Genomic DNA, 23,225 nt, shown 5'->3' with positions numbered 1-23,225 from the left:
ACAGCACACAGAAAATTCCCTTTAGCCTCTCCTTGGTTAAATCAGCAAACTGAAGCCCAGCCCCAGAACACACAACAAGGGTCAGTCCTTTCCTTCAGTCTCTTTAGCTGTTTCTTCCTTGGCAGAGGTTCCTCTTGACCACAAAGTAGTTTCAATCCTTTACAGTCTTGATCAGTCCAATGTTCAGGGGTTTCAGTTCTCATAGTTATACCCCTAAATGTCTTTGAAGTTTTTGTGTTCAGGGGGGCACTGACCCCTGTCCAAACTAGTTCTGGGTGTCTCCCTGCCAGTGACACCTTTTTCCTTTGATAGTGGGGGTCTGGATACTTAATCACTCAGCAGGAGAGGGAGACATTGTTTTATGGCAGCAATCCAGGCCTCTTCACCTCCAGGGGCTACTCCTCCCCCCTACACTCCAGATGCAGGTCAGCCTGTTACTGTCTCACCTCCTCCCCTGGGTCAAGACATTCCCCAGAGCCTATCACATTCAAATCCAGAAGGTCAATTCACAACCAGGCAGAGACACACAGAAATGTTAGAGCACAAAAACCCAGCCACTTCTAAAAGAGTGGTTTCAAAACACACGATGCAAAAAACACCTTCACAAAAAGATGTGTTATTAAATTGTGAGTTCAGGCACACTAAACTTCACCTCTTCATCTTATGCCTATTGCACGATAGGCTGGAAACATAGTACACAGCCTTCCCCAGTCTGTCCTATGGGCAAGATGGCTTTTCAACAGTGAAAAACGAAATTGATAGTATTTCACTATTAGGACATGGTACACACCTCAGTCCATGTCCTACCTTTCACATACACTGCACCCTGCCCAGTGGTGTACCTTGGACCTACCATAGGGGTGTCTGATGTGCATAAAATGGGAAGGTTATGGCCTGGCAAGTGGGTGCACTTATCAGGACAACATGGCAGTTCAACAAATCCTATAGCCCATGGGAGAAAGGTTTGAATGTTTTGAAACAAAAGTTAATCAAGGATTGTTGTGATCCCATTCAAATCAATTTGCCATGTAGAATGACAAATGGCAAAACTGTTGTCCAAAGTTTGAGAATCACACGAAGCGTGAGAGATATTTGGTGCTTCAGTAGAGCAACAATGAGCTAAAGAAACATTTCTTGAACAAATAAAGTGACTTACTAAATACAGCCATCAAAATTGGTTCACAGTGTTTGGTACTAGAACATGCATCCCAGATGTAGAGGCAGACCATCATATGAGCAGATGGGAATATTTCTGGACCGTACAATATCTCTGAAGACTGGTTAGGCCAGTACAGTCTTAACATGTGCTAGAGTGGTTCTGGTGCATATAGTGTATGCACATGTATAGACTGTAAATATAGCAGACGAGTCATGTGCCATTTTTTGGTGGCGATGACATTCCACACCTGCCAAACTATAAATAACTCTAGGGGATTATTTAGAGTTTGGGCGATGCAGAGTTTCAATTAAAGGTGTATACAAAAGTAAATACTGTAAATAGGGTGAATGGGACATCCTCCAATTTTGAGCAGTGAGCACATGCCACATCTGCCAGACAGACTCAAAGGAATTATTTAGTGTCTGGCAGATGTTGACAGTCCCTTCTATCGTATTAGGAGTGTATACAAATGTGTGCACTCTAATTAGGCCAGACGGGACATTCTGTATGTGCCAAATTCTAAGTTCACTTCAAGTAGGATGGAGAGGGTATTCCACATATAAAGAATACCCTCTCTTCGGGCCTCTCAAAAAGGTAAATTTAACGTGATTTACAAAAGTACTGTTGTAAAGTATGATGTCACCAGGCGATGTAACCATTGATATAAAAAGTTAAAAGTAAAAGCCAATGATTAAAAGATAGTTTAAAACAAACACAATCCCAGCTAAGATTTTCTTTCCTAAACACCATGCAATTTGTGACTAGCATTCCTTTTTACACCTGTCTTGAGAGGTCAGCTTTCTGCAAGACCTATTGTTTCCAATATATAGAGTGGCTTTAGGATATTCTCCCCTAGGGGATCGACTTGTTTGGGTCAGCCCCTTTCAGCTATTGCTTTGAGACTTTGTCAATCCCTCTTGCAACAAAGAAGAAGTAGAATATCCCTTTCACCTCATGTTACTGGCTGTTTCGTGTATCATTCCTCCTCTGAGGGAGTGTGCCATTGCAATGGAACTATTTTGCATCTAAGTATAATAAATCACCATACTGATTTCAGAAGTTGATTTTAGCACAGCGCATGGTGGATGATTATGTTTACTTTTCTGTGTATCTGCTGATTTTTGCACCCCTAAAGAGGCGAGTGTGGTGCACTGCATGCTCTCAAATGAATGGTTCCATACTTCCATTACAACCCAGCCAGCCCATCTGAGATCCTTGTGAGGGAAATGCATTCACATTTTTACCCTATCACGTATCCTTTATTTGTTATTTCATTTCTGTTCATCTGCTGGTACTTGCTGCTTTCAGTGGTTAGTGTAGTGTGCTGCCTCTTCACAAAGGACACTTGCACTGCTCTTATGACAGCCCAGCCAGGCCATCTGACGTCTTTGTCAAGGGCATGCATTTATGTTAATATCTTATTAGGTCTCCCTTGTTTACAATAACATTTCCAATCTTCCTGACGCTGCCATTGGTACCACCCGCCCACTTGCCACTACTCTTGCTTAGTGATATAGTGATAAAAAATACTGTGGGGATCTGTGGGAATCGGGTGTTGCAGGTTTTCTATTTCTTATAAGGGCCATTAATGCAACACTCATGCCAGGACTAGAGTTGCACTTTAAATATCTTACAGTAAAATTCGCTATCTGTTCAGAGCACCTTTTTACCAGTGCTCCTCCAAGATGGCCTCCATCCTAAAAAGGTGACACGACTGCCCTGGGAGCCGTTGCTATAAGTCTGTACTCATTTTGCACCGTAGAGAATGGCAGCTGGGTCACTGAGAAGAGTCAAACCATCCCTGACTTCCATGCCATCGCAAAAGCTGGGGGCTTTTTTGCACCCTGGGCACTTTGTATGGAAGGCCTGCCATCCAGAGCCCATTCATCCTGTGGCAGCACCCACTGGGGAGGCCTGCTGTCTGCCCGTAGTGTAGAGCCCTGGCTATGCTGTTGGTAAACAGGCAGAGCTCACTTCAACAGAGTCCTGACACATCTATCCTCCCATTGCATTTGGATGTAGGTGTCAGAAGTGCAGTCCAGCATGGGGCCAACATAAGATGCTACAAAGCAATCCAGAGGGGGCTTGCTAAAGCTTTACTTCCATTGCGTGAACCTGTAGTGGGGGATATTTCAGACCTCATCAGCTTCGCCATTGCAACATGATGGTAAGAGGCCCACTCATGGCAATACAACTGCTTGCAGGCTTGTGTCACTTTAAAGAAGTTTAGATCTAGCAATGTGGACGTTGCTCCTGGGTGGGGCAAGAAAGTCTGTTGTCTTGAGTTGTGGGTGAGACCACCTTTGACACTGTTAGCTTACGCTTTGAAATGACAACTGTCTGGCAAAGTGTTCCCTCTTACTCATTCACTCCTCTCCAATCCTCTCTGCTGGGACACACCCAGACACATGCCCGAATATACATTCTGCACGTTGGGATGAGCAAGGTCGAATGGCGTGTTCACAAGGTTTCCTACTCATGTTACAAGCTGATTGTAACTTTAGGAGATATCAGTAACTCTTAGACAATTGTGATTATATCTACTATTACCGTTGGTGACATTATGAAGCTATCATTCTGGGGCTGTGTTAAGCTTTCCTTCCTTGCTATCATTTTATAAATAGAATACAAGATACTGTAACTTAGAACTTTTATATACATATATCCTATACATTTTCATCTCTCCGCAAAAGGAAAGCTTACTGGGCCTGGGTAAAATGTATGTTACGCTGGCACAATCTTATGTAATGTCATGTTAGGCTTCCTACATGAAATTCCATTAATTATGCTACATCACTTAATTATACACCATACGCGGTAAAAAATTAGCACGAGTGCTCAGGAAGAGCGCGAACAACCAGAACGTGAGAGGCTGCCGTTTGTGGCGCTTGCGGTTTTTGCAAAATGCATTATCATGGCCAAAATGAGCACAAGGATGCAGTTCATGCTAAAATATAGCACCAAATGCTGGCTTAGCATTTCACATTATTGTGCATGCTTTTGCATAATTACACAAAAGCAGATTACACAAATTTTGCACACCCGTAAAACTTACACCATATTGGAAAAGTCCGTTTTTCTTGCTTTAATGACCTAACGTGCTAATGAAGGCATGCACAGATGCTGTTTTAATGTGTTGTGCATATTATAGTCAGATCTATCGGCTTTGCCAATGCTTGTTCTGATGGTGTGGCCTGATGTATGGCCTGTTTGTTCTGATGGTGTGGAGCTGATGCATGGGCTGTTTTATGACATTTGGCGGAGGGTATGATGGCTCTAACCACATGAAATAAATTGTGAAGTCACAGCCCCTTTGCCGTAGTTTCACAGTGGCCGTCTTTCCCGTAGTGACACAGCACATGTATGTAACATAACAGGGTGTAGTTACATTCATAGTAGATGCATTTCGAACAAATTTGAGTAGCATTTCTTTTAATTAATTCATCATGGAAGTTCATCAGTAGATGTAGTTTTAGAGTAAACTATGATAAGTTTCTTATAACTGTCTCATTGGCCGCAGAACATTTGGGGCTTGCCAATGTGTACTCCCATGTTCTTTTCAAGAAAGCTTTTATACGAAAAAAAGGGCAGTACAATACAAAGGATTTTTAAGCCCATGTAGGACTGGAAATCAAAGCACTGTTCAAAGGATTTTTCACCCTTCATCTGTTAAAATCTAATCATTTTCTCCTTTATTCCCTTGCCCTTCCCCTTCCTCATCCTGCCTCTCCTCTTCCTTTGTGTTCACTTCTCTAGCTAGACCGTGATCTCTGACTGTTGTGTAAGAGGAATGACAGGGAGCGGGAGTCAGGAAAGGAAAGGGAGGCAGTGAAGAGAACAGTATAGTAAGGGAGGTGAAGTAAAATGAGATGGGAGGAAGAGTTAGCGATGGGTTGGAGAGAGAGTTGAGTTGGGGAGGGAGGAGTAAGGTAACGAGAAAAAAGTGAGGTGGCCAGTAAGAAAGATAGAGCGAAGTAGAAACCGGAAATATTAGGTCTAGAGGTAGAGAGGTATCGGGCTAGAGACAGGGAGAAGAACATTTAGGGAGAGTACAATCGGGCCTCCAAGTCCTTTGTACTTCATCATGGTCACTCGTTGGGACACTTAGATCCTCATTATTACCAGCATTCCTTTCCAGGCTCACCAGAAAGCATCTCCCTACCTGAGGATGATGTGCATTCCTCATGCCAGGTGTGTTGAGATGCAGCTGAGAGCAGGAGTGCAAGGAAGCCTTCTCTTTTGATTTATTTTGGAGTAGGAGAAAGCCTGTGGAGGAGTAACATTTTAGGCCTGGTATTCCGGTGAGGTAAAATCACCCAGAGGAAATACTGTTACAAGACATAGCTATTTTTAGGTCGAGCCTACAGCGCATGCGCTGTCTGCAAGACCTTTTGTAATTACTTACACCATGTTTATGCCCGCCTGCTGCTTGCCATAGGTTCCTTCCAGTGCCCCTCCTAATTGCTGCATCCTGACTCGTTCTGGGTGCCGATAGCTCACTTCCGTTCAAGACAGAGGAGCATCGGCCGATTATAGTCTCCTTGCAGTTTCATTCTTTATCTGTTTATTTTGAGAACTCATCTCTTTATTCACTGCCGAAACGGTGCGGTGCTGCCTTGTCCCAGTGCTTCCTCATTCTCACGCTTTCCGTGTATAATTAAGTGATAATTTATGCTATGGCCACTTTTTGTTAACAAAGTAGGGGCAGTTAATCATGGAAAATATCCGCGCGTTTCCTGATTTGGAGCATAATTACTACTCTTCAGACGGGGAAAATTCCTGTAAAATTGGACTATTTTCAACATTAGCCATTTTGACAATTAAATAAAACAAGCATTTGCAATGCAATAGGTCTCGCAGTTACGAGAGTTACAGCTATTGGCATTGTAAATAAAAATTCCTTGTATTTATGTTTTTAAAACAAAAATAAAAGGCATTATTATTTGCAATGTCAATAGCTCAAACAAGCGTAAATGTGAGACCTATTGCATTGCAAATGCTTGTTGTTCAAAAGCCGTCCCTCCAGAGTCTGCATGGTAGTGGTATAGCCAGCAACCATTAATTCGATGTGCTGGTGATCGAAGTGCATGCCCCAAAGTATGTGTCAGTGTGTGTCTGTTTAAGATTAGGGCTTGCCTTTTACGTGACATGGTGAGACCAGTGCTACTTCGGGTGTACAGTGGAGTGCATGCAGTCATGAAATCTTAGCTGGACCTGCAGAAATGTAAGAGTGGCACCTTCCTCCATATGTACAGGGTGGTGTAGATGTCACTGGATCTCAGAGAGGCCAGTCATTGTGAGTTGTGCAGGCATGTGTTGCAGCGAGTGCAGTGCTGTCATCCTATGGCTATGAGAACAGTGCCTCACGTGTGGTGTGCACGGCAGCCAGGCGACACAGAACAGTGGTAAAAAACATCTATTGGAAACGTGCTGCTTGAAAAAATGAAAGGCAAAGGAGACACGCTGTGTTACGTTGTTATTATATCTCCTTTGAAAGCACCATGGGGGAATACTTGTGAAATCACGTATGGCTCATGTTAGAGGGCAAAAGTATAATGTGCTCATATGCACTGTCGGGATTAGCAACATGCCTTGAACAGCAAACAAGACTAATTGCGCGCCGCATTTGAGCTGCAGCAAATAAACGTGACAGGGCTCGCATATTGACAACGCCCTAAATAAGCAATTTGGGTCATATTGATACTACTAACAGTCTCCAGTTCTGCAGGCCGGGAATACATGTCCCATAGTGCCTTAGTGGTGTTGTGAAAATATTGGAGGAGAACGCCTGCGCAGCCACTGACGTTCGTGCTTTTCCTGATAAACACGGGCGCTGCGCTTGAAACCAAGGGTGGGCTGGGTAGAGGAGGGGAGAGCAGAGAAGCAGAAGCGCGCGAGGGCAGGGGGGGACAGGGAGTGCGGAAAGCATGGAGTACAGTGAGACCTCACAGAGGCAGCATACATTGCCAAAATCATATTTTTTTTAAAGCGGTTTCTGGTGTCAGAAGTTAACTTTAAAGTAGTCGCTCAATTACAGATCTGCAAGTGGCCCCAAGACAAGCAGTGGAAAGAAAAAAAAAAAGACAAGCAGGAAGTGGGATAAGGGAGGGGGTGGCAAATGGCGTGTACATTTTGCGGGCACTTTGATGTTCGCAGTGGCCGCGCGGCTCACTGAGAACATCAAAGCGCCCGCGAAATGTACACGCAGGCTGCCAAATGGTGCGCGCGCCCGGCGCACATGCACTGTGTGAAAGTGATCGCGATCACAGCAAAGCGGCCGTGCGGCCCGCGAAAGTGAAAGCAAACGGTGTGCAGGCTGCCAAATGGTGCGCGCGCCCGGCGCACATGCACTGTATTTGGAGGCCTGAAAGCACTCGTTTGCACTTCCAGATCCCCCATTTACAAAAGCTCTCGCGAGTGCAGCGCTAAAGCGCTGTCTCAGGCGAGACCTAAAAATCAATTGGGATTGTAATCTGCTGACATATTGAGGAGGAAGCCACTTGTGCGAGGAAGTTTGTGCCGGAATCAAGGCTTCTGCAATCACTGAGAAGCGATGGCAGTAACTGTGCCTCTTTTACTGGCAAGTTTGCTTCTCGTAAGCAAGGACTAGAAGTACAAAGTGCATGTTTACGCATGCTTGCAGGTTTTCAAAACACATAAATAAAAGGTATTGTCATTTACAATGCGAATAACTCAAATTCTCGCAAATGCGAGACCTATAGCATTTCAAATGCTTGTTATCAGGTGCAGTTACAGCTCTCCATTCGGAGTTTTTCTGCTCAGAATATGGGAGATCTCGTGGCACTTTCATTTGCATGCTCGAATAAAGCGGGGTTCCCTTTTTCCAACGACTTTTATCTGTGTGAATTTCACCAGGATTTTCCTGGCAAAATTTGCAAGGGGCAAAGTCTTGAATGTGAGCTAATTTTGAACAACCTAGAATTCCAAATCGTGTGCCAAATCGAAGGGCACCGAACCAGATCCGGCCGGAAAAACTACGCGACGTACGCGTGGTTTCCGCCCGACTCGTACAGCTGTACGATCGAGCAAGTACGATGCGAGCTACATGAAATTCACCAACCGACTCGTTTCCGGGTACGAACCGCTCCGTACGATGCACGCGTCAGACAGCCTGTGCGAGCCAGAGTGTCCGTCTCGCAAATCGTCCGGGTGGTTGCCTTTGGGGGTCCGCGTCGGACCCCCTGTCACCCGCAGCCGTACGACTCGGACACAGGGGGTGACAACACAGGCATGTACGGTGCGGATGGCACGACGCATATTCACTGTAGGGGGTGCACTTGTCCGCGACGTACCCATTCAGTCAATGGGAGCCCATGTACGCGTCGTACGACCGGCTCCTATTGACTTCTATGGGAGTCTGACCGAACCGAGTCCGACAGCATACGGCCGCATCGTACTCGCTCGGTCGGACTGCAGGACTCCGGCTCGGTCGGAAAACACTCCGGATCCGGCTCGGTCGGAGTGCTTTCCGACCCGGATCGGAATCGGCCCCTCGGTGGTGAGTAAAGTGCGTAATGTGGAGTCACTGTGCCACTAAGAATGAGGGCCTTAATGTGATGATGACTTGCTGTACATCACTCTACTTTTTGACCTCAGTTTATTTGTAGTTTATCCGTTTATCAAACTATTTATAAGTATTTCGCTCTACCTGCCTATCTTTCTATTGCGATGGATAGCAAAATATTTAAACTGAATTAACCCTATGAGCTGGTCATTAGTATGTATATAATTGGCTTGAAGTCTAATTTGTAAGCACTCCACAGGAATTCTTTTGTATCATAGAACCGTAAAGGCTCAAGCAAGGTGCAGACTTGTCATATGTCAAACATATTTCAGGGCACAAACCTCTGCAGCTCGGGTTTCTCGAATCCCAGGTGCTTGCATCCTTTAAGGGACAAACACAGCTGACTTAAAATCCTCCTTTTGTCAGTGTTGTAATACAAAATATGGTACCATCTACATAAAGTCATGATGTGGCTGAGTCTCTAGATCTTACACATATTCATTGACCTTGGGCTGAATGGAGGCCTCCTGAAGGGTTGCGGCCCCCTAAATTGTTGGTAGTCCCATTCGCCACAGGGGCTGCAGAGGCTTGCGAAAGTATAGATGCATATTTGACCACAATCTTTCAGGTAGGTAAAATACTGGCAGTATGTAGTGCTTAATTTGTAACAACAACAGTGCCAAGGCCCTCGCCACACATTGCCCTTTCCAGTGTTAACAGTGACACTACCAACACAACCACTAACAATTACACTCCTATAAGTGTGACACCAAAAGGCATGGGACTTTGCTGTAGCAGCCTCCGCTGCTGCCGTGAGGGGAACGGCTGAACTTGACCATTCCAGGCCGTGAGGAGAACGGCCCAACTACAAGCCCCAGCAGCCCTTGCGCCCTCGCCCCTCTGATACCGCAAACACACCTAGAGGAGCGATAAAATCACTGATGCACTCCCGCAGCACGGGACGCTCGCCGGCGTGCCTGGGCCATGCCCGGGCCTAGGGCGGCCCGTCTGCGCCCCGTCAAAGACCAGAAGAGGCTGGTCTGGGCCATCCCCTAACATCGAAGTCTCCTACTGCAGCTATGGGTGAGCAGAAACAATCTTGTGGTCGGGACTAGGAGGGTGTAAAAGCTAAAATGCCAAGGAACTCTGCTTCCAATATAGCCTACCTGACTTCTGCGGTGGGAGCCCTAAATAAGGAAATAGCTAACGCAGAGAAAGAATTGGGATTGGGACTGAGTCAAGACACTGGGTAGGGGCAAATTCAAATCGACAATAGCCCTAGTATCTCTGTGCCCTTGGAGCCAACTGTGTTGATAACTAATGTCACTTTGACAAGGGGTGTGGTTGGTGAGAATAAGGAAAATATGCCCCCCATGGTTAAGACAACGAAAAGGGCTCACATAGGTTGCCCAGGGAAAAAGAGGATGAAAAAAAGGCAAACAAACTTGGCCAAGCACCCAATGATGACATTCTCACCCAGGCTGGAGGTATGGACTCGAATACCCAATTGACACTGTGGAAACTCGTGAAGCAGATATTTAGCTCTTGGCTGGAATCTATACTCACGAACATTGCCAAAGACATTACTGATACATTGAACACTTGTGTTGATGGTATTTTGAGAAAATGTGAGCGCCTTGAAACATTTTTAAGGGACACGAAAATTCCGTGTGAGGCTTCTAATACAATCACAACGCCCCAGCTGCAAACACAGCCTAATTCCTATACTAGAGAGGATTGCCCGGGTAGTCAACCACAACCAATGGATAGATTAAAGTCTAGCCTTTTAAATAATATAGATGTAATTTCAGAGAGACAAGCAGGGGAGAGCACCTCCCTTCGGGTTGAGGGACCTTTAAGTCCTTTGTCTAATGGCATGATTTTACTACCAGTGGGAGCCAAGGTACTCTAGAGGCGAATATTAGATCAAATAGCTGTAGACTTAACCTCTCTCCAGGAGCCACACCCCTGGTAGCTGTTCTTACAGGGGTTTCCCCACTTACAGAGCGCTGCCGTGAATCTACCTTGGATTTGTTACGAAAAACCAAATACTGGTGTGATCAGCACTGTATTGGCAATTCCAAGGTTTCACCTCATATTATAATGGCTAGACGTGTGGGGTGGGTTGGCAAGTGTCCCAAACAGGTTGACGGCGAATGTATCGTCGTTAACTTTGATAAAATGGATATAGCTGGCAGGCTGTTTTGAGACAGCTCTATGGAGGGGAAAGGGGGCATCAGGGCTTTGCCCCAGGGCTTCTTTTGCCCACCAGCAAGAGAAACACAGGTACTTGGCAGATCCCCAAGGGAGTCTTGCCCAATGACGTATAACCAGGGTGGTAATCGTCCCTCTTTAAATGATGAGGCAGTGAACTGTTCCGATAGGCCCAGTTGGAGATCAGTAATAGCCCCACAACCATTAACCCTGCCCACTGTGTGGAACGAAGAAGGAGGTGGCTTAGTTCTAAAAAATAGATTTCTCCCACTGTCCCAATTAGATGTGATGACTGACTGGTGATGACCCAGTGTCAAAAGAACTTTCCCGGGGACAGCCATAATGGTCAGGTAATAGATGTAGATGCAGCCCCTAATTGTAAGATTATTAGTTGGAACATAGCGGGCCTTAGAAGCAAGAAAGATGACCCCAGGTGGCTGTTTTCTAAAAAACTATGACATAATCAGTTTACAGGAGACCTGGGACAAGGCAGACAACTTCTGGGTGGATGGGTTTAAATCATTCTGCTCCTGCACGTAGAGCAAAGGGGGTCTTTCTAATGCTATTTTCGTTAAAATTGAAAGGCACCCAAAGGAGGATGGAGGTGGGGTCTCATAATTGCCTTGCAATAGAACTTATAACCCCTAACCTCCCGAAAATGTTATTTGTTAATTTTTATAACTCTGGAGAGGGCTGTTTTTTCAACCAACATTTATGTCACTTGAAATGTTTCTTAGAAGAATATAGGATGAAGCAAACCACTTCTTACTCTATTGTACTTATGGGCGATTTTATTATTCATGTGTGTGACCTGAACTGTCAGGTTGATGATTATTTAGGGCCAGTCTATTCCTCGACTCCTCATTTTGAGCATACACAACAGGGGGAAGCCCTGGAGGAGCGTTTGGCTGGGGTAGATCTTTTTTAACCTCGTTTTAGTGATCCCACGGACCGGATCCCCACTTTCAAAGCGCGGGAGACTGTTATAGATTATATATTTATCTCCCCCACCATGCTATCTCAGGTATTGTTTTACAAAGCCAGGTGGTCGCCTTTTAGTTATCACAACCTGGTTATACTTGTGCTAGATAAAGAATGTGGTCTTTTGGGGAATCAAAAAAAGATAGGGGAAGCTAATAGTGTGATAACAAGTGATCAGGGCCGGAGGCTTAAATGGGCCAAGGTAATTCCAGACCTCTTTTTTGTGGACCTTTGTGAGAAGGCTAAAGATAATATCGCAATATGTCTTGATAATACCATCCAAGGAGGAAAGGTTCTTAGAGCCTTTGAAGGCATTTGTGGTCAGGTAGCATCTGATCTGACAATGATAATTAAACCCAGATTAACTATGGGTGAAAGGGGGTTTGATAGTAATTGCTCACGGGCCCACCATAACCTGGCTCAAGCTTTGAAAAATATACCACGAGATAAAGGCCAGATAGCTCTGCTCAGGAAACAGTATAAGATTGCTGTTTCTATGCGGAAAAACGAGATTAAAGAGGAGGTTTGGAATGCCTTTTTAACAGTTGAAGTTCTTAAGGACATCTCTAGATTTTGGGCCATGGTTAATAAACCTTTTTTCTCTGGTACAGAGAATGGCTCTCTAGAATGTAATATTACAGAAGCCCAGTGGCTTTCCCATTTTGAAGCAATTTATGGATCTAATGTTGCTGTGGATTCAGCCGCCAGTTTAGAGATTAATAGGGTCTCCCTTCCTGTAGTTTTTAATGAATGTGATGTAGAAAGGGCGATAATACAGATGTCTAATAACAAAGCTCCCGGCCCAGATGCCGTTCCGGCTGATCTGTATAAACTTAATCCAAAATTTTGGGCCAAACTACTGACTAATGTATTTAATGTGTCAAGTTCCCAGATTTCCCCCACATCATGGTCTTTATCCACGATCATCCCAGTTTTTAAAAAGGGCCAGAGAGGGGATCCACCGTGTTATAGACCGATATCTCTAATCGATTCTGCTGTGAAAATTCTAGGGAGTGTGATCCTATCAAAGGTCACAGATTGGGTGAACGAAAATCAGGTTTTATTTAACCTACAATACAGCTTTAGACAAGGTAGGAGTACCATGGATCAGTGCCTTAATTTACACTTAATAGTATGTAAATATACTATAGCTAAAGCAGGTATTTTACAGTTGGCCTTTATGGACCTCTCCTCTGCCTTCGATCTGGTTAACAGATTGAATCTGTGGACTATCCTGCTAGATATGGGCATTGATCCATGTCTAGTTCATTTCCTGGCGGATTTACACAGGGATTGCTCAGCAACAGTTAGGGTCACCCAGGAAGGGAAATGCACAAGGCACTTTAATTCTGGCTGAGGTGTTCGCCAGGGATGTATTCTGGCGCCACTACTTTTACCCTTTATATTACTAATTTAGATACGTTTTTAGACCTGGCTAGTTTGGAGATCCCGCGAGTAGGGGAAAGGGGTATCCCTGTTCTCCTATATGCGGATGACGCTGTGTTATTAGCCGTACAGCCATAGGCCTACAGAGGCTATTGGATGCCTTTGGGGTAGTGAACATATCAAAATCCCATGTTATGTCTATGGGCCAAAGAAACAAAAAAGTAAAATCTTTTTATTGTAACAGAGCTGAGGTGTCTAGGGTGTCCTCTTTTACTTATTTGGGTGTTTTATTCGACAAGAGAGGTTCCTGGGTCCCCCAACAGAAAATCAAAAGATGTGCAATGGTAAGATCAACGGCTGCTGTTCAAGGGTTTGCACAGCATCTGGGGGCTAGGCCCATTGAAGCCACGCTTAATATTTATAGATCTAAATGCTTGGCTATGGTTCTGTACGGCTCTGCCATCTGGCGCTACAAGCACTTGGAAGGGGTCCAGATAGCTGAAAATACATTTCTGTGTACCCTTTTGTCGGTTCCTGAATCAACTCCAACCTTTGTTATCCATCAAGAATTGGGGCCAGGATATGTGTCAGACTTGATGAGGTTGGCATCGGTGGTTTGCTGGCTTAGCCCAGACTTAACACTGAATCATCAGATTATTCGGGACTGTGTTACCCTGGAGAAAACTAGTAGTATCCCGTGGTTGCATTATGTTAAGCTTATGTTGTCAAAACTGGGGCGTTCAGATCTTTTTAATTATCCAGATAGGATAAAAAAAGAGGATGTTAAATGGGTTAAATCCCAACTTTTGAATTTATTGTTGGCGGATCGTGAGTAGCGGGAGTTATTGAAACCCTCAGTTAGGGCTCACTTTTTGTTAAAAACCTCCCCTCTGATTGAGCCCTACCTGAGAATTGTTACCAAGCCCTTTCATCGCTGGCTTTTAACTAGGTTTCGTTTTAATTTAATCCACTTTTCTCTAGGTAATCTGCAAGGTTGGTACAGATCAGGGGAATTAGGTCCATGTCCTTGTGACAATTTTTCGTCACAGGACTCATTGTATTTTATAATGTTTTGTGACTATTACAGTGAGATTTGTAGGAGGTTTTTAGTCCCTCTGCTAAGGGGAAAGGGGCTTTTATTGGTTAGACCTGCCTTATTTTATCTTCAACTGCTTAACGATACATGGGAGATTTTTAACATTGCCAGCTTTTTAGTTGCAGTGGCTCGTCTCAGAAAAAGAAGGTATCCTACGTTAAAATCTGTATGAGCTCCGATTGTATAGAAAACCTCTGTTTTACTCCTTTATGAAATTACCCTTAACTGTGTTTTTAAGTTTTTAGCATCTGAAAATTGATCTTGCTATAATAGTTCTTCTTTAAGTCGCCAATATGTTTTATTGGGTTACATGATTTTATTATATTGTGTATTGTACTTTTGTGGTTTTAATCAACCGAATAAAGTGGTTTGACTGACTGACTGACTATAAGTGTGACAATTCAGATTATTTAAATCCTGCAAAGCTATCAGAATGGTTTGGGCAGCAGTCATTCGCCATTTTTACTGTTTATTTAATTAATAAACAACTGTTGTTGTGCTTATCCTCAAGTTAGCTTGACAGCGCTCTACCTTAACAGACAGTAATAAACACTGGTGTTGACAATTAAGTGCTGGTGCCCAGCAGCAGAAACCACCTGCTCAAATTAAGCACTGGCAGTAGTGAAAGCAGAGGAAACAGTCTACAGTTACAAATACAGAGGCGTCAATAGTCTTTGATCACTAGCCACTCTTATCTCAAATTTAAGTTTTTGAGATGTATTGAACTCTATTGCCATGACGTCCATGAGAACTTCCGTATAACCACAATTATAGACATGAAGGTTACTATTAGAGAAAAAACATAACCTCCCCTCATCACCATACCAGAGGGGCAGTATTTGCCCTCTCCCATATCTGGGGGACAGAGTCTACTAGGTCTTTATGTCTCAACATGTTTCCCCATAGACACTGAATGAGTAAATCCCTTTGATATATCAGTACGGTAGTGCATTTAACCCTTGATGGGGGGCAAGCTTATCTTGTAAAATACAGTGTGGGTACCATGCAATATACTATACCGATCTCCTTGGTGGTTTAGATTGAAACTTATTTTGCCACGACAAAGTATAACTGTGTTTTAAAAGATTAGAAAGTATGCCATTTGCTTTTTAGGAATTTGCCTTTGGGAAGTGGTATCCATAAAAACGTATTGCACAAAATTTAGCATCATGGAATTATTTATATATGCTGAGCTTTTTAGAGTGTACATTTTTTAATCATATGCACGTTTTACACATGTTACAATAGTGGTATTTTGACATTTTACTGTTTTGTGGCGATTAATTAATTTTAGATATGTGAATAATTATCTTTCAAGTTTTTTTTTATCATAAGTAACCGTGTCATCTACCTTTTAGGAGGCCCATCGGCAGCTGGATTACCTACTCGATGTTTACATTTTTCCAAATGAAGATCTTGAACTCAACTCCACTGTGTTCCTCTGGCCGCAGAACATTAACCCTATATTTGATCAAAATGATGAGGTTAGTATGTGTAGAACGCACTCCTGAAGCATAGAGATGAACAGTCTCAGTACAAGCCAACTCTGCTCTACTCTCTTTGTTGCCAAGTAACCGGAAATGTTTTCAACTTCCGTAATTCTAATTGGTGTTGGTCAATTACACGGTTAAGAATTACGTTACTCAAAAGTTTTTTTGAAAAGCTCCAATTATGTGCATTGTAGACATTAGGTCTATTTTTTGCCTAGAGTGTTGACTTTTTGGGATTGACAAACCTACCTTGGAGTATGCACAGGAATCCAAGGGCACCTGTGTTCTCCTGTTCCTCCACGTCTACTCCCACTGTTTGTCTGCAGGTCAGACTTCCTGCTAGAGTACAGAAGAATTCAGTAACTATCGATAAGAAATATAGGGGCGAGTGATTCAGATCCAGTTCAGAACAGTATGTTTTTTTCTTCTTTCTTTCTAGTTGTTGGGTGAGAATCATAACGCCGACATATGTTTCGATTACGCCGATTAGCTGAGGAGTTTTCTCATGGCTGGAGAAACCCTAAACTTTAACATGATCAAAAAAAATAAAGACACGTGTGACCGTCATGATAATGCTGCTGTTACCGACATAAACGTATGACGTGACCTGCATGCCCATCTTGAAAAATAGGGTATTCCAAAAGATACCTTGAAATATAAAACCTTAAGAAAACACTTAACTTAAATCACCAGAGTGAAACACCTGTTGGCTGTATGATTCTAACCTACAAAGTTAAAAGTAAAGGAGAAAAAAAGTAAAACACAACCCTGATTTAAATTATAATTAATTACTGGTTTGAATTGGATTCTAATTACTGAATCTGCTGTTATATTCCCAGTGATATGCTAAGGTTTCTTCATTTTTCCATCTGTACCACTATTCTGCGTTGTACAGCCATACTCAGCAAAATCAAAAACAGCACCTAGAACCTATATGACCTCAGCAGACAGACACAAGGGAGATTCCAACCTCCTCAGACAGTGCAAGATCCTTTCTTCAAGAATCGTCTTCAGTAAGCCTGGAAGAAACGTGCACTTTTTTTGTTTCATTTTTTTCTTTACAGTGAAAAATGTATTTCCCATGGCCAACCCACTTTCCATGAACCCTTGCAGCAATATGGAGTTGTTAACTTCCCTTTGCTACCCTGGATGCAAACACACCCCTTACTTTTGCTGAACTAGATTTCTGTGCCTTTCCAGGGTCCAAGAAGACCTGAGAAATGTTTGTAAAGACTAACAGGCATGGTGGGATCTGGATATTCAGTAAGCTGTGCACTTCCATCCACATGTAGTGCCTGCTGGAAAGCGGTTTATTATTAGCAATAAGTGGTGAAAAACCACTGGTAATAAGGCCACAAACACAATAAAAGAGTCAGTCAAGGTCGCAATAAATTATTTCCTTGCTCAACCCTTAGTAGCTGGCAACGAGCAGTCAGATTTAACTTAGGAAACAGGTACGTAAAGCATTTAAAAATGCCAATACATTAAATAAGACACAACCCACAATGAAAATCCAACACTAATTTATAAAAATAGAATATAGTTTTATGATCTAATAGACACCAATACGGCAAAAATCCAATGTAGGGAACCAGAGATATGAATTTTTAAAGATGAAAAGTAAAACTAGCACTTAGAAGCAAATAGCGCTTAAAGGATTACAGGTTGTGCTGGGCTAGGACAAAGTCAAGAGTTCTTTACAATTATTTCCAGAAGTGTTTCTTGATGCAGGAGAGTGGTCCACAGCACCAACCAAAGGTTCAGGTGCTCTGGTTTGCCGCATGGGGTCTGGTACTACAACTCCTACAATGCATCATGTCAACTTATGGCGCTTTTTACAAAGGTTGCTCCAAATGTCTGGAACTTCTTCCAGAAGGTCTCCTTGATGGTTCAAAGTGTCCACAACACCAATCCAGGGGTTTAGAATCTCTGAGATGGCCCTTGGGATGTTGGCACTATAATTCCCGCAATGCACCGGGCCAAATCGTCAAAACTCCATTGAATGCACTCCAGGATGGGGACTTCTTGGTGGAGATGATTCAGGTGAGCTCCGTTAACCAGTTGCTTGCAGGGAGTCCACTACTTAATCCTTTTTGAAGCAAGGCAAAGTCCTTAGGGCTGTAGTTCCAATACTGCAGCAGGTGCAGCCCTTCAGAGTGTAATCTGTTGGGATGCAGGCAAGGGTTCCAGCAGGGCAATCCTTCTTCTCCTTGTAGTTCCAGGCAGCAGGTCTCAGTTGTTTGGCAATTCTTCCATATTTATGCAGTGTTCTTGAGCATCAAGTAGGGGGGCACCCCTGACTAATGCGATGGAGGGTGCCATCCAGGTGTATGGCCATGTCCTCCAAAAGTGTGGCAAATTCTTTCCCCAGAAAGCACCATTCTTCCAAAATCCAACATGGAGAAAGGTTGTTCTTGGAGGTTATTCTTTCCCCAGAAAGCACCATTCTTCCAAAATCCAACATGGAGAAAGGTTGTCCTTGGAGGTTAGATCAAGCTAAGCCAACCCAGTGGCATGGCAAAGATTCCCTAACACTCCCCTTCCACCCCGTTCCCTAATCTAATTACAGGGGCTCCTGTGTGGCTGGGGTTGCAGGATGTGAGGGTGCGCCTGTGCTGTCCCAAAGTGCCATTATCCATTTGAAGACCAGTTTGGCCACTATACCCCCCATCCTGCTTGTAGCTTCTGCAGCTGCAGTTTTCCTCCCAAAGGAAATCCATTGTCTCACTAGCAGGCTACTTCACGTCTTATTAAGACAGCTTGGCTCAGCCTGGCAGAGATTAGACAATCAGGTGAGGGCAGCTGGAAGGCTAGGTTTTGGCTTGCAGAAAAGAAAGTTTAATAACTTATTTTCTGTGTTAGTTAATAGAAATCTAACAGTGGCAAGTTGTTGGATTTATCATATCTAACATTCTGATACATTGAATGATAGTTTTATCTTGCTGCTGTCAATTTTTATACTTAAATACAATATTCCAATGTTAGCTTATGGAACTCATTATCTACAAAGTGGGGAGGGGTGGGGGAAACAAAATTGGCAGTTTGTTCCTCACCAGGGCATATAAAACATATTTTATAATGGCCCTGCTTATAGTTACATGGCACCCTGCCCCTGTGACACCTAGGGGAGACATTAGGGGTGACACATCTAAAACTAAGGTAGATTACTACTTTGGAAGTACCTTTAATTCCAAAGTCGAATCTGCATATAATTACATTTTAAAGAGAGTCTGCAAAGCAGGGCTGCGTTTAAAATGACAGCAGACAACACAGCAGTGCACACCCTAGTGCTAGAAATCTACTGGGCCTCTAAACCTACCTGCCCTATTATGTACTAGGGACTTATAGGTAGTTTACATCCCCTTGCCTTATTATATACAAGTGACTTACAGGGGTCTGTCAGTGCCAATTATAAGCCCAGGGCACAATCAGAGTCAAAAAACTAGCACCTAGTAGTAAAAATGGGGGCAAACTTAGGGGGACACTGGAAACAGCTCCTGATTTCTCACACAACCCCCTTCACACACCTTCACCTAAACGTAGCACTGCAGACAATCTGCCACACTGGGGGATTGTCCACATAACTAATGTCCACCTGTGAGTGCAAATGTCCACTCATACTGAGTCTGTGAATTGACCGAGCAGCATTCTGGTCATCAAGGTTCTACTTAGATGCAGAAAAAGGTGTTAGACCCATAAAATTTGGAAAAGAAATGGTCATGCTGATATTTGGGAATCAGATATCTATTTGGAAAACGTCTGTTGATAAAATGGCATTCTATAAAGTGTCCTTACATTCCTTTTACTCGCAGTGGCAAGGTACTGCTGTCTTTACTAACATTATTCAGCATTTGAAGTCCTAATGAGAACTAGAACAGTTGCTAATAATGATCAGCACTTTCCCCTTACCTAATCATTTTATGCATGGCTGGACCTCCTAATGTCGTGTTGTACTGTTGTCATTTAAGATCCAAACATCACCTTGTAATTTCAGATAACATGAATGATGACCTAAGACGTATTTAATTATTTTATTACACCCTAAACAAAATGTATTTTTTCAGCTGTTTGAGGAAGCTAAACGCAAAGGAGAAATGGAACTCACAGGCAAAAAGGAGAAACTAATGATGGAACTGGAAAAGCTTGCCCGCCGAATGGAAGAATTTGCAGAATGTTCTGAACTGGACATGATGCAGCAGGTTTTAGACATTAATATTGTTCTATATTTTTGCGATGAGTGTTACAATGTATACTGGTGCCTGAAGTTGTCATGGTCCATATTTCCACTTATGCACTCACTCCTTTCATACAATTTGTACAGTGCATCATTGCAGTTAAATGGCAATACTAAGATATAGATTATTAACATTTGCCTCAAAATACTTACTTACCTAAATGGATAAAGGTGATTCGTATTTTTTTAATAAAACATTTTATTGGCATTCATAAAATCGAACAGAAACAAAAAGCAATGGTTTGCAATCTAGCTGAGAATACCACGTGACAAGTCAGTTATCTAACACACACTTACCCCGCATTTGTAATATATGATCACATATTAATTTTCTAATGTAGTCTAATGTAAGTTCCAAATCTCGCCCCTATTATTGTTAGCTGTTGGCTTTAGTGATAAATCCCTTAATTTCATATATAGTGATGATGGCCCTGGCAGACAAATGCTCGACTGCTGTGAATCTACTTCTCTCAATATTCATGTTAGTTTTAATTCCAGACAACATGAGCTATAGAAACTATAAAAATAGTAAAACACAAACCTGTGTTAGATGGAGCAGGAAAGATACGTTCCAAGTGAATATCTACGTCAGACACCGATTATCACCGAGAAACATTTCAACCTGAGTGATTCCAAGGAAAAACTTACAATCATTTCACAAACTTAACTGAGTGTTATTTCAAAGAAGCCGGTGTCAGTTAATTTCAGACATCTACCCTGTTTTGGCTAGTGTATGTGATGTAGTCTGTTGTATTTGACCTGCTTTGTGCTCTTGAGGAGCTGTCATATCAAACAAAGTGACCAGCAGAGTAGAAAGTATTAGCAGCAAGCATGACAGATGGCCACCAAGTTCCAATTCACTGTGATTCACATCTGCAAAGTAAACACAACTCAAAAACCTAGATCGCTCTGAATATTGGTGTTAACAGGCTGCAGAACTATTAGGTGGGAGTGATTGCACAACAAGTAGCAAATCTAAGGGGTCAAAAACACAGTACTATGAATCTCTGGCCATCACCAGTAAGGTTCTAGGCCCTCAGGCCACTCAGGCTTCCAAAAGTGTCTATGTATTCACCCACTTCTGTCTTGAGGATGTGTGTTCTTCTCAGCCCTGTGCTTTTGACAGGTGCATTTTGCCTTTTCTCTTTTCACCACTAAGTCTAGCCGTCTGACTCTTTGAACAATGTTGACTTGGGACTCACAAAATTGCAGCTTCATTGTCTGCCGCTCCACCTGGAACCCCGTAAATACAACTAACCCGCATTAAAATCTCTACATTAGCTTCCAGTAGTCCAATGAAACTAGTTTAAGCCATACATTTAGTACTCCAAAGTTTCTATCACTACGTTTTTGTCACTTCTCAAAACTGCTCAGTTTTATTTATTTTCCGGTATACAGGTGATGCACTAGGATTGTCATAACCATATTATCACTGTGGGACCAATTAAGACTTGGTCAAAAAATAAAACTGAGAAGTTCTGTGACCGCTGACTATCTGCTTTTTTATACACCTAAGTAATTTTGATCGATTGTCCATTCAGATTATACTACATCAGGAAGCTTACTAAAATGTGAAATTGGACAATATGTAGAGTATGGAGTTATTTGTATTTTGTACCATTTGAGAAATACATCCATGTTGTATATTTTAACAAAGTTACTCAAACGTCTAAAATTTCTAGAAACACATTTTATACTCCTTCTTTAGCATTACCTGGAATTCATTTGTACACTTCATAATCCTTTCTTCTGTTATTTTTCCACCTTGTGCCTATTTTCAAAACTCTAACTCCTACATTTGGTCAACACACCCATCTGTAGTCGCAGTTGGATTTAATAAAAGAACTTTCCAACTCCTATTAACTTTCCCGACTGAGGCAATAGTTGTTGCCCAATTAATGTAATTAGTCACTTCATACTCAATGTTTCTTATAGCACCTTCTTGTCCTTCGGCCAAGTAGCAAAGGAGTATGTGAAATATATGTGTGCCACTTCAACTCTGTGAAAATAGCATTTCCCTAATCAGCCCTGTCCATTATTTGGAGAAGTTAGAGATGGAGAAGGAGGCTTGAGATTGTAAAGGAAGAGCAGTGGGCTAGAAAGGCAAGGCAGCTGTCATCAGCCCCAAGCTACTTAATTACAGTCCAGGTGGAGCCCATGTTCAAGGGGAGGGGAGGAGGAGGGGGTTGAAAATAGAAAGTCCTGACCCCAAAGAAGATAGCATATACATTTTCCCTCAGCCATATGGATCGCACCTCTTCGTATTAGGGGCATTCAATTACCTATGGCTACCCACTTTGAACAGCCAGAGAATGTGATGCAAATCCCTAGTGGATTAGCCCTTTCACAAATGATAAGCTTAGATGTGTCACTACTCTCTCTCCCTTGTCCCACCCATTCGGGTTTACCAACATATGCAGACCTAGCAAACCTGACTGAATCCCAAAGAACGTGATGTCAAGCTTTCAAAAAGAGATACAGGTAGGAAGAGGTAAGCCCAGCTCATCTACAGTCAAGAAGGGAGTAGCCAGTTGCATGACCCAACAATTCTCACCGAGTCACAAACATTGAGAAATGTAAGAACAAGCATTTGAGTTGGAGAAATTTGACAACCAACCCAGAAGGAACAACAAGCATTTCAAGATCCCACGTATGTAGGGTAAATATACTGGCTCAACATTCTCTGAAGCAATAACCCCCAAATGTCGCACCAAGAACTACACTATCCACACATGGAACAAAGCATAATTTGAAATAAAAGAGCAAAGGAAAAAGTCACTCAGTATGGCTCCGGAAAGATCTTGGGTCTTTGGTATATTCTTAAAAGTATATCCCAGAAATGTTTTAAAATCCAAATTTGGAAGCGGAAATTCAAGGCAAATCCAACATTGTGATTGCCAATATAACAACATCAAAACTTTGGGATACACTTCGGAACAAGGTTGTAACACTTTCAATGACAATGTTAGCAAGTGGCAGTGGTCTGTAATCAGGATTTGAAGAAACTACATTCTTGAATTATCAGACAAGGGCTATTTCATCAAAGGCTGTCGGCATGGGTCCACTGCTTACTCCTAGTAAACGTTTGTGAAACCTTTAATTATTTTTACTCACAGTCCATTTTCCTTAACAAACGAGCT

General features: G+C 42.8%; 1 protein-coding gene across 1 annotated transcript in view; it reads left to right on the top strand.

The window, feature by feature from the left end:
- The window catches only part of DNAH12 (dynein axonemal heavy chain 12), a 1,449,067-nt gene that overhangs the window by 245,478 nt on the left and 1,180,364 nt on the right, over positions 1-23,225 (top strand). The window contains exons 14-15 of the mRNA XM_085624669.1: positions 15,720-15,845; positions 19,916-20,050. Coding sequence (XP_085480795.1) covers positions 15,720-15,845; positions 19,916-20,050 — 261 coding nt within the window. The remainder of the gene's footprint in view (positions 1-15,719; positions 15,846-19,915; positions 20,051-23,225) is intronic.

Source organism: Triturus cristatus, chromosome 9 (genome assembly GCF_964204655.1).
Source record: "Triturus cristatus chromosome 9, aTriCri1.1, whole genome shotgun sequence".
In the NCBI taxonomy this organism is placed as follows: Eukaryota; Metazoa; Chordata; class Amphibia; order Caudata; family Salamandridae; genus Triturus; species Triturus cristatus.
This window is presented reverse-complemented; position numbering and strand designations above follow the sequence as displayed.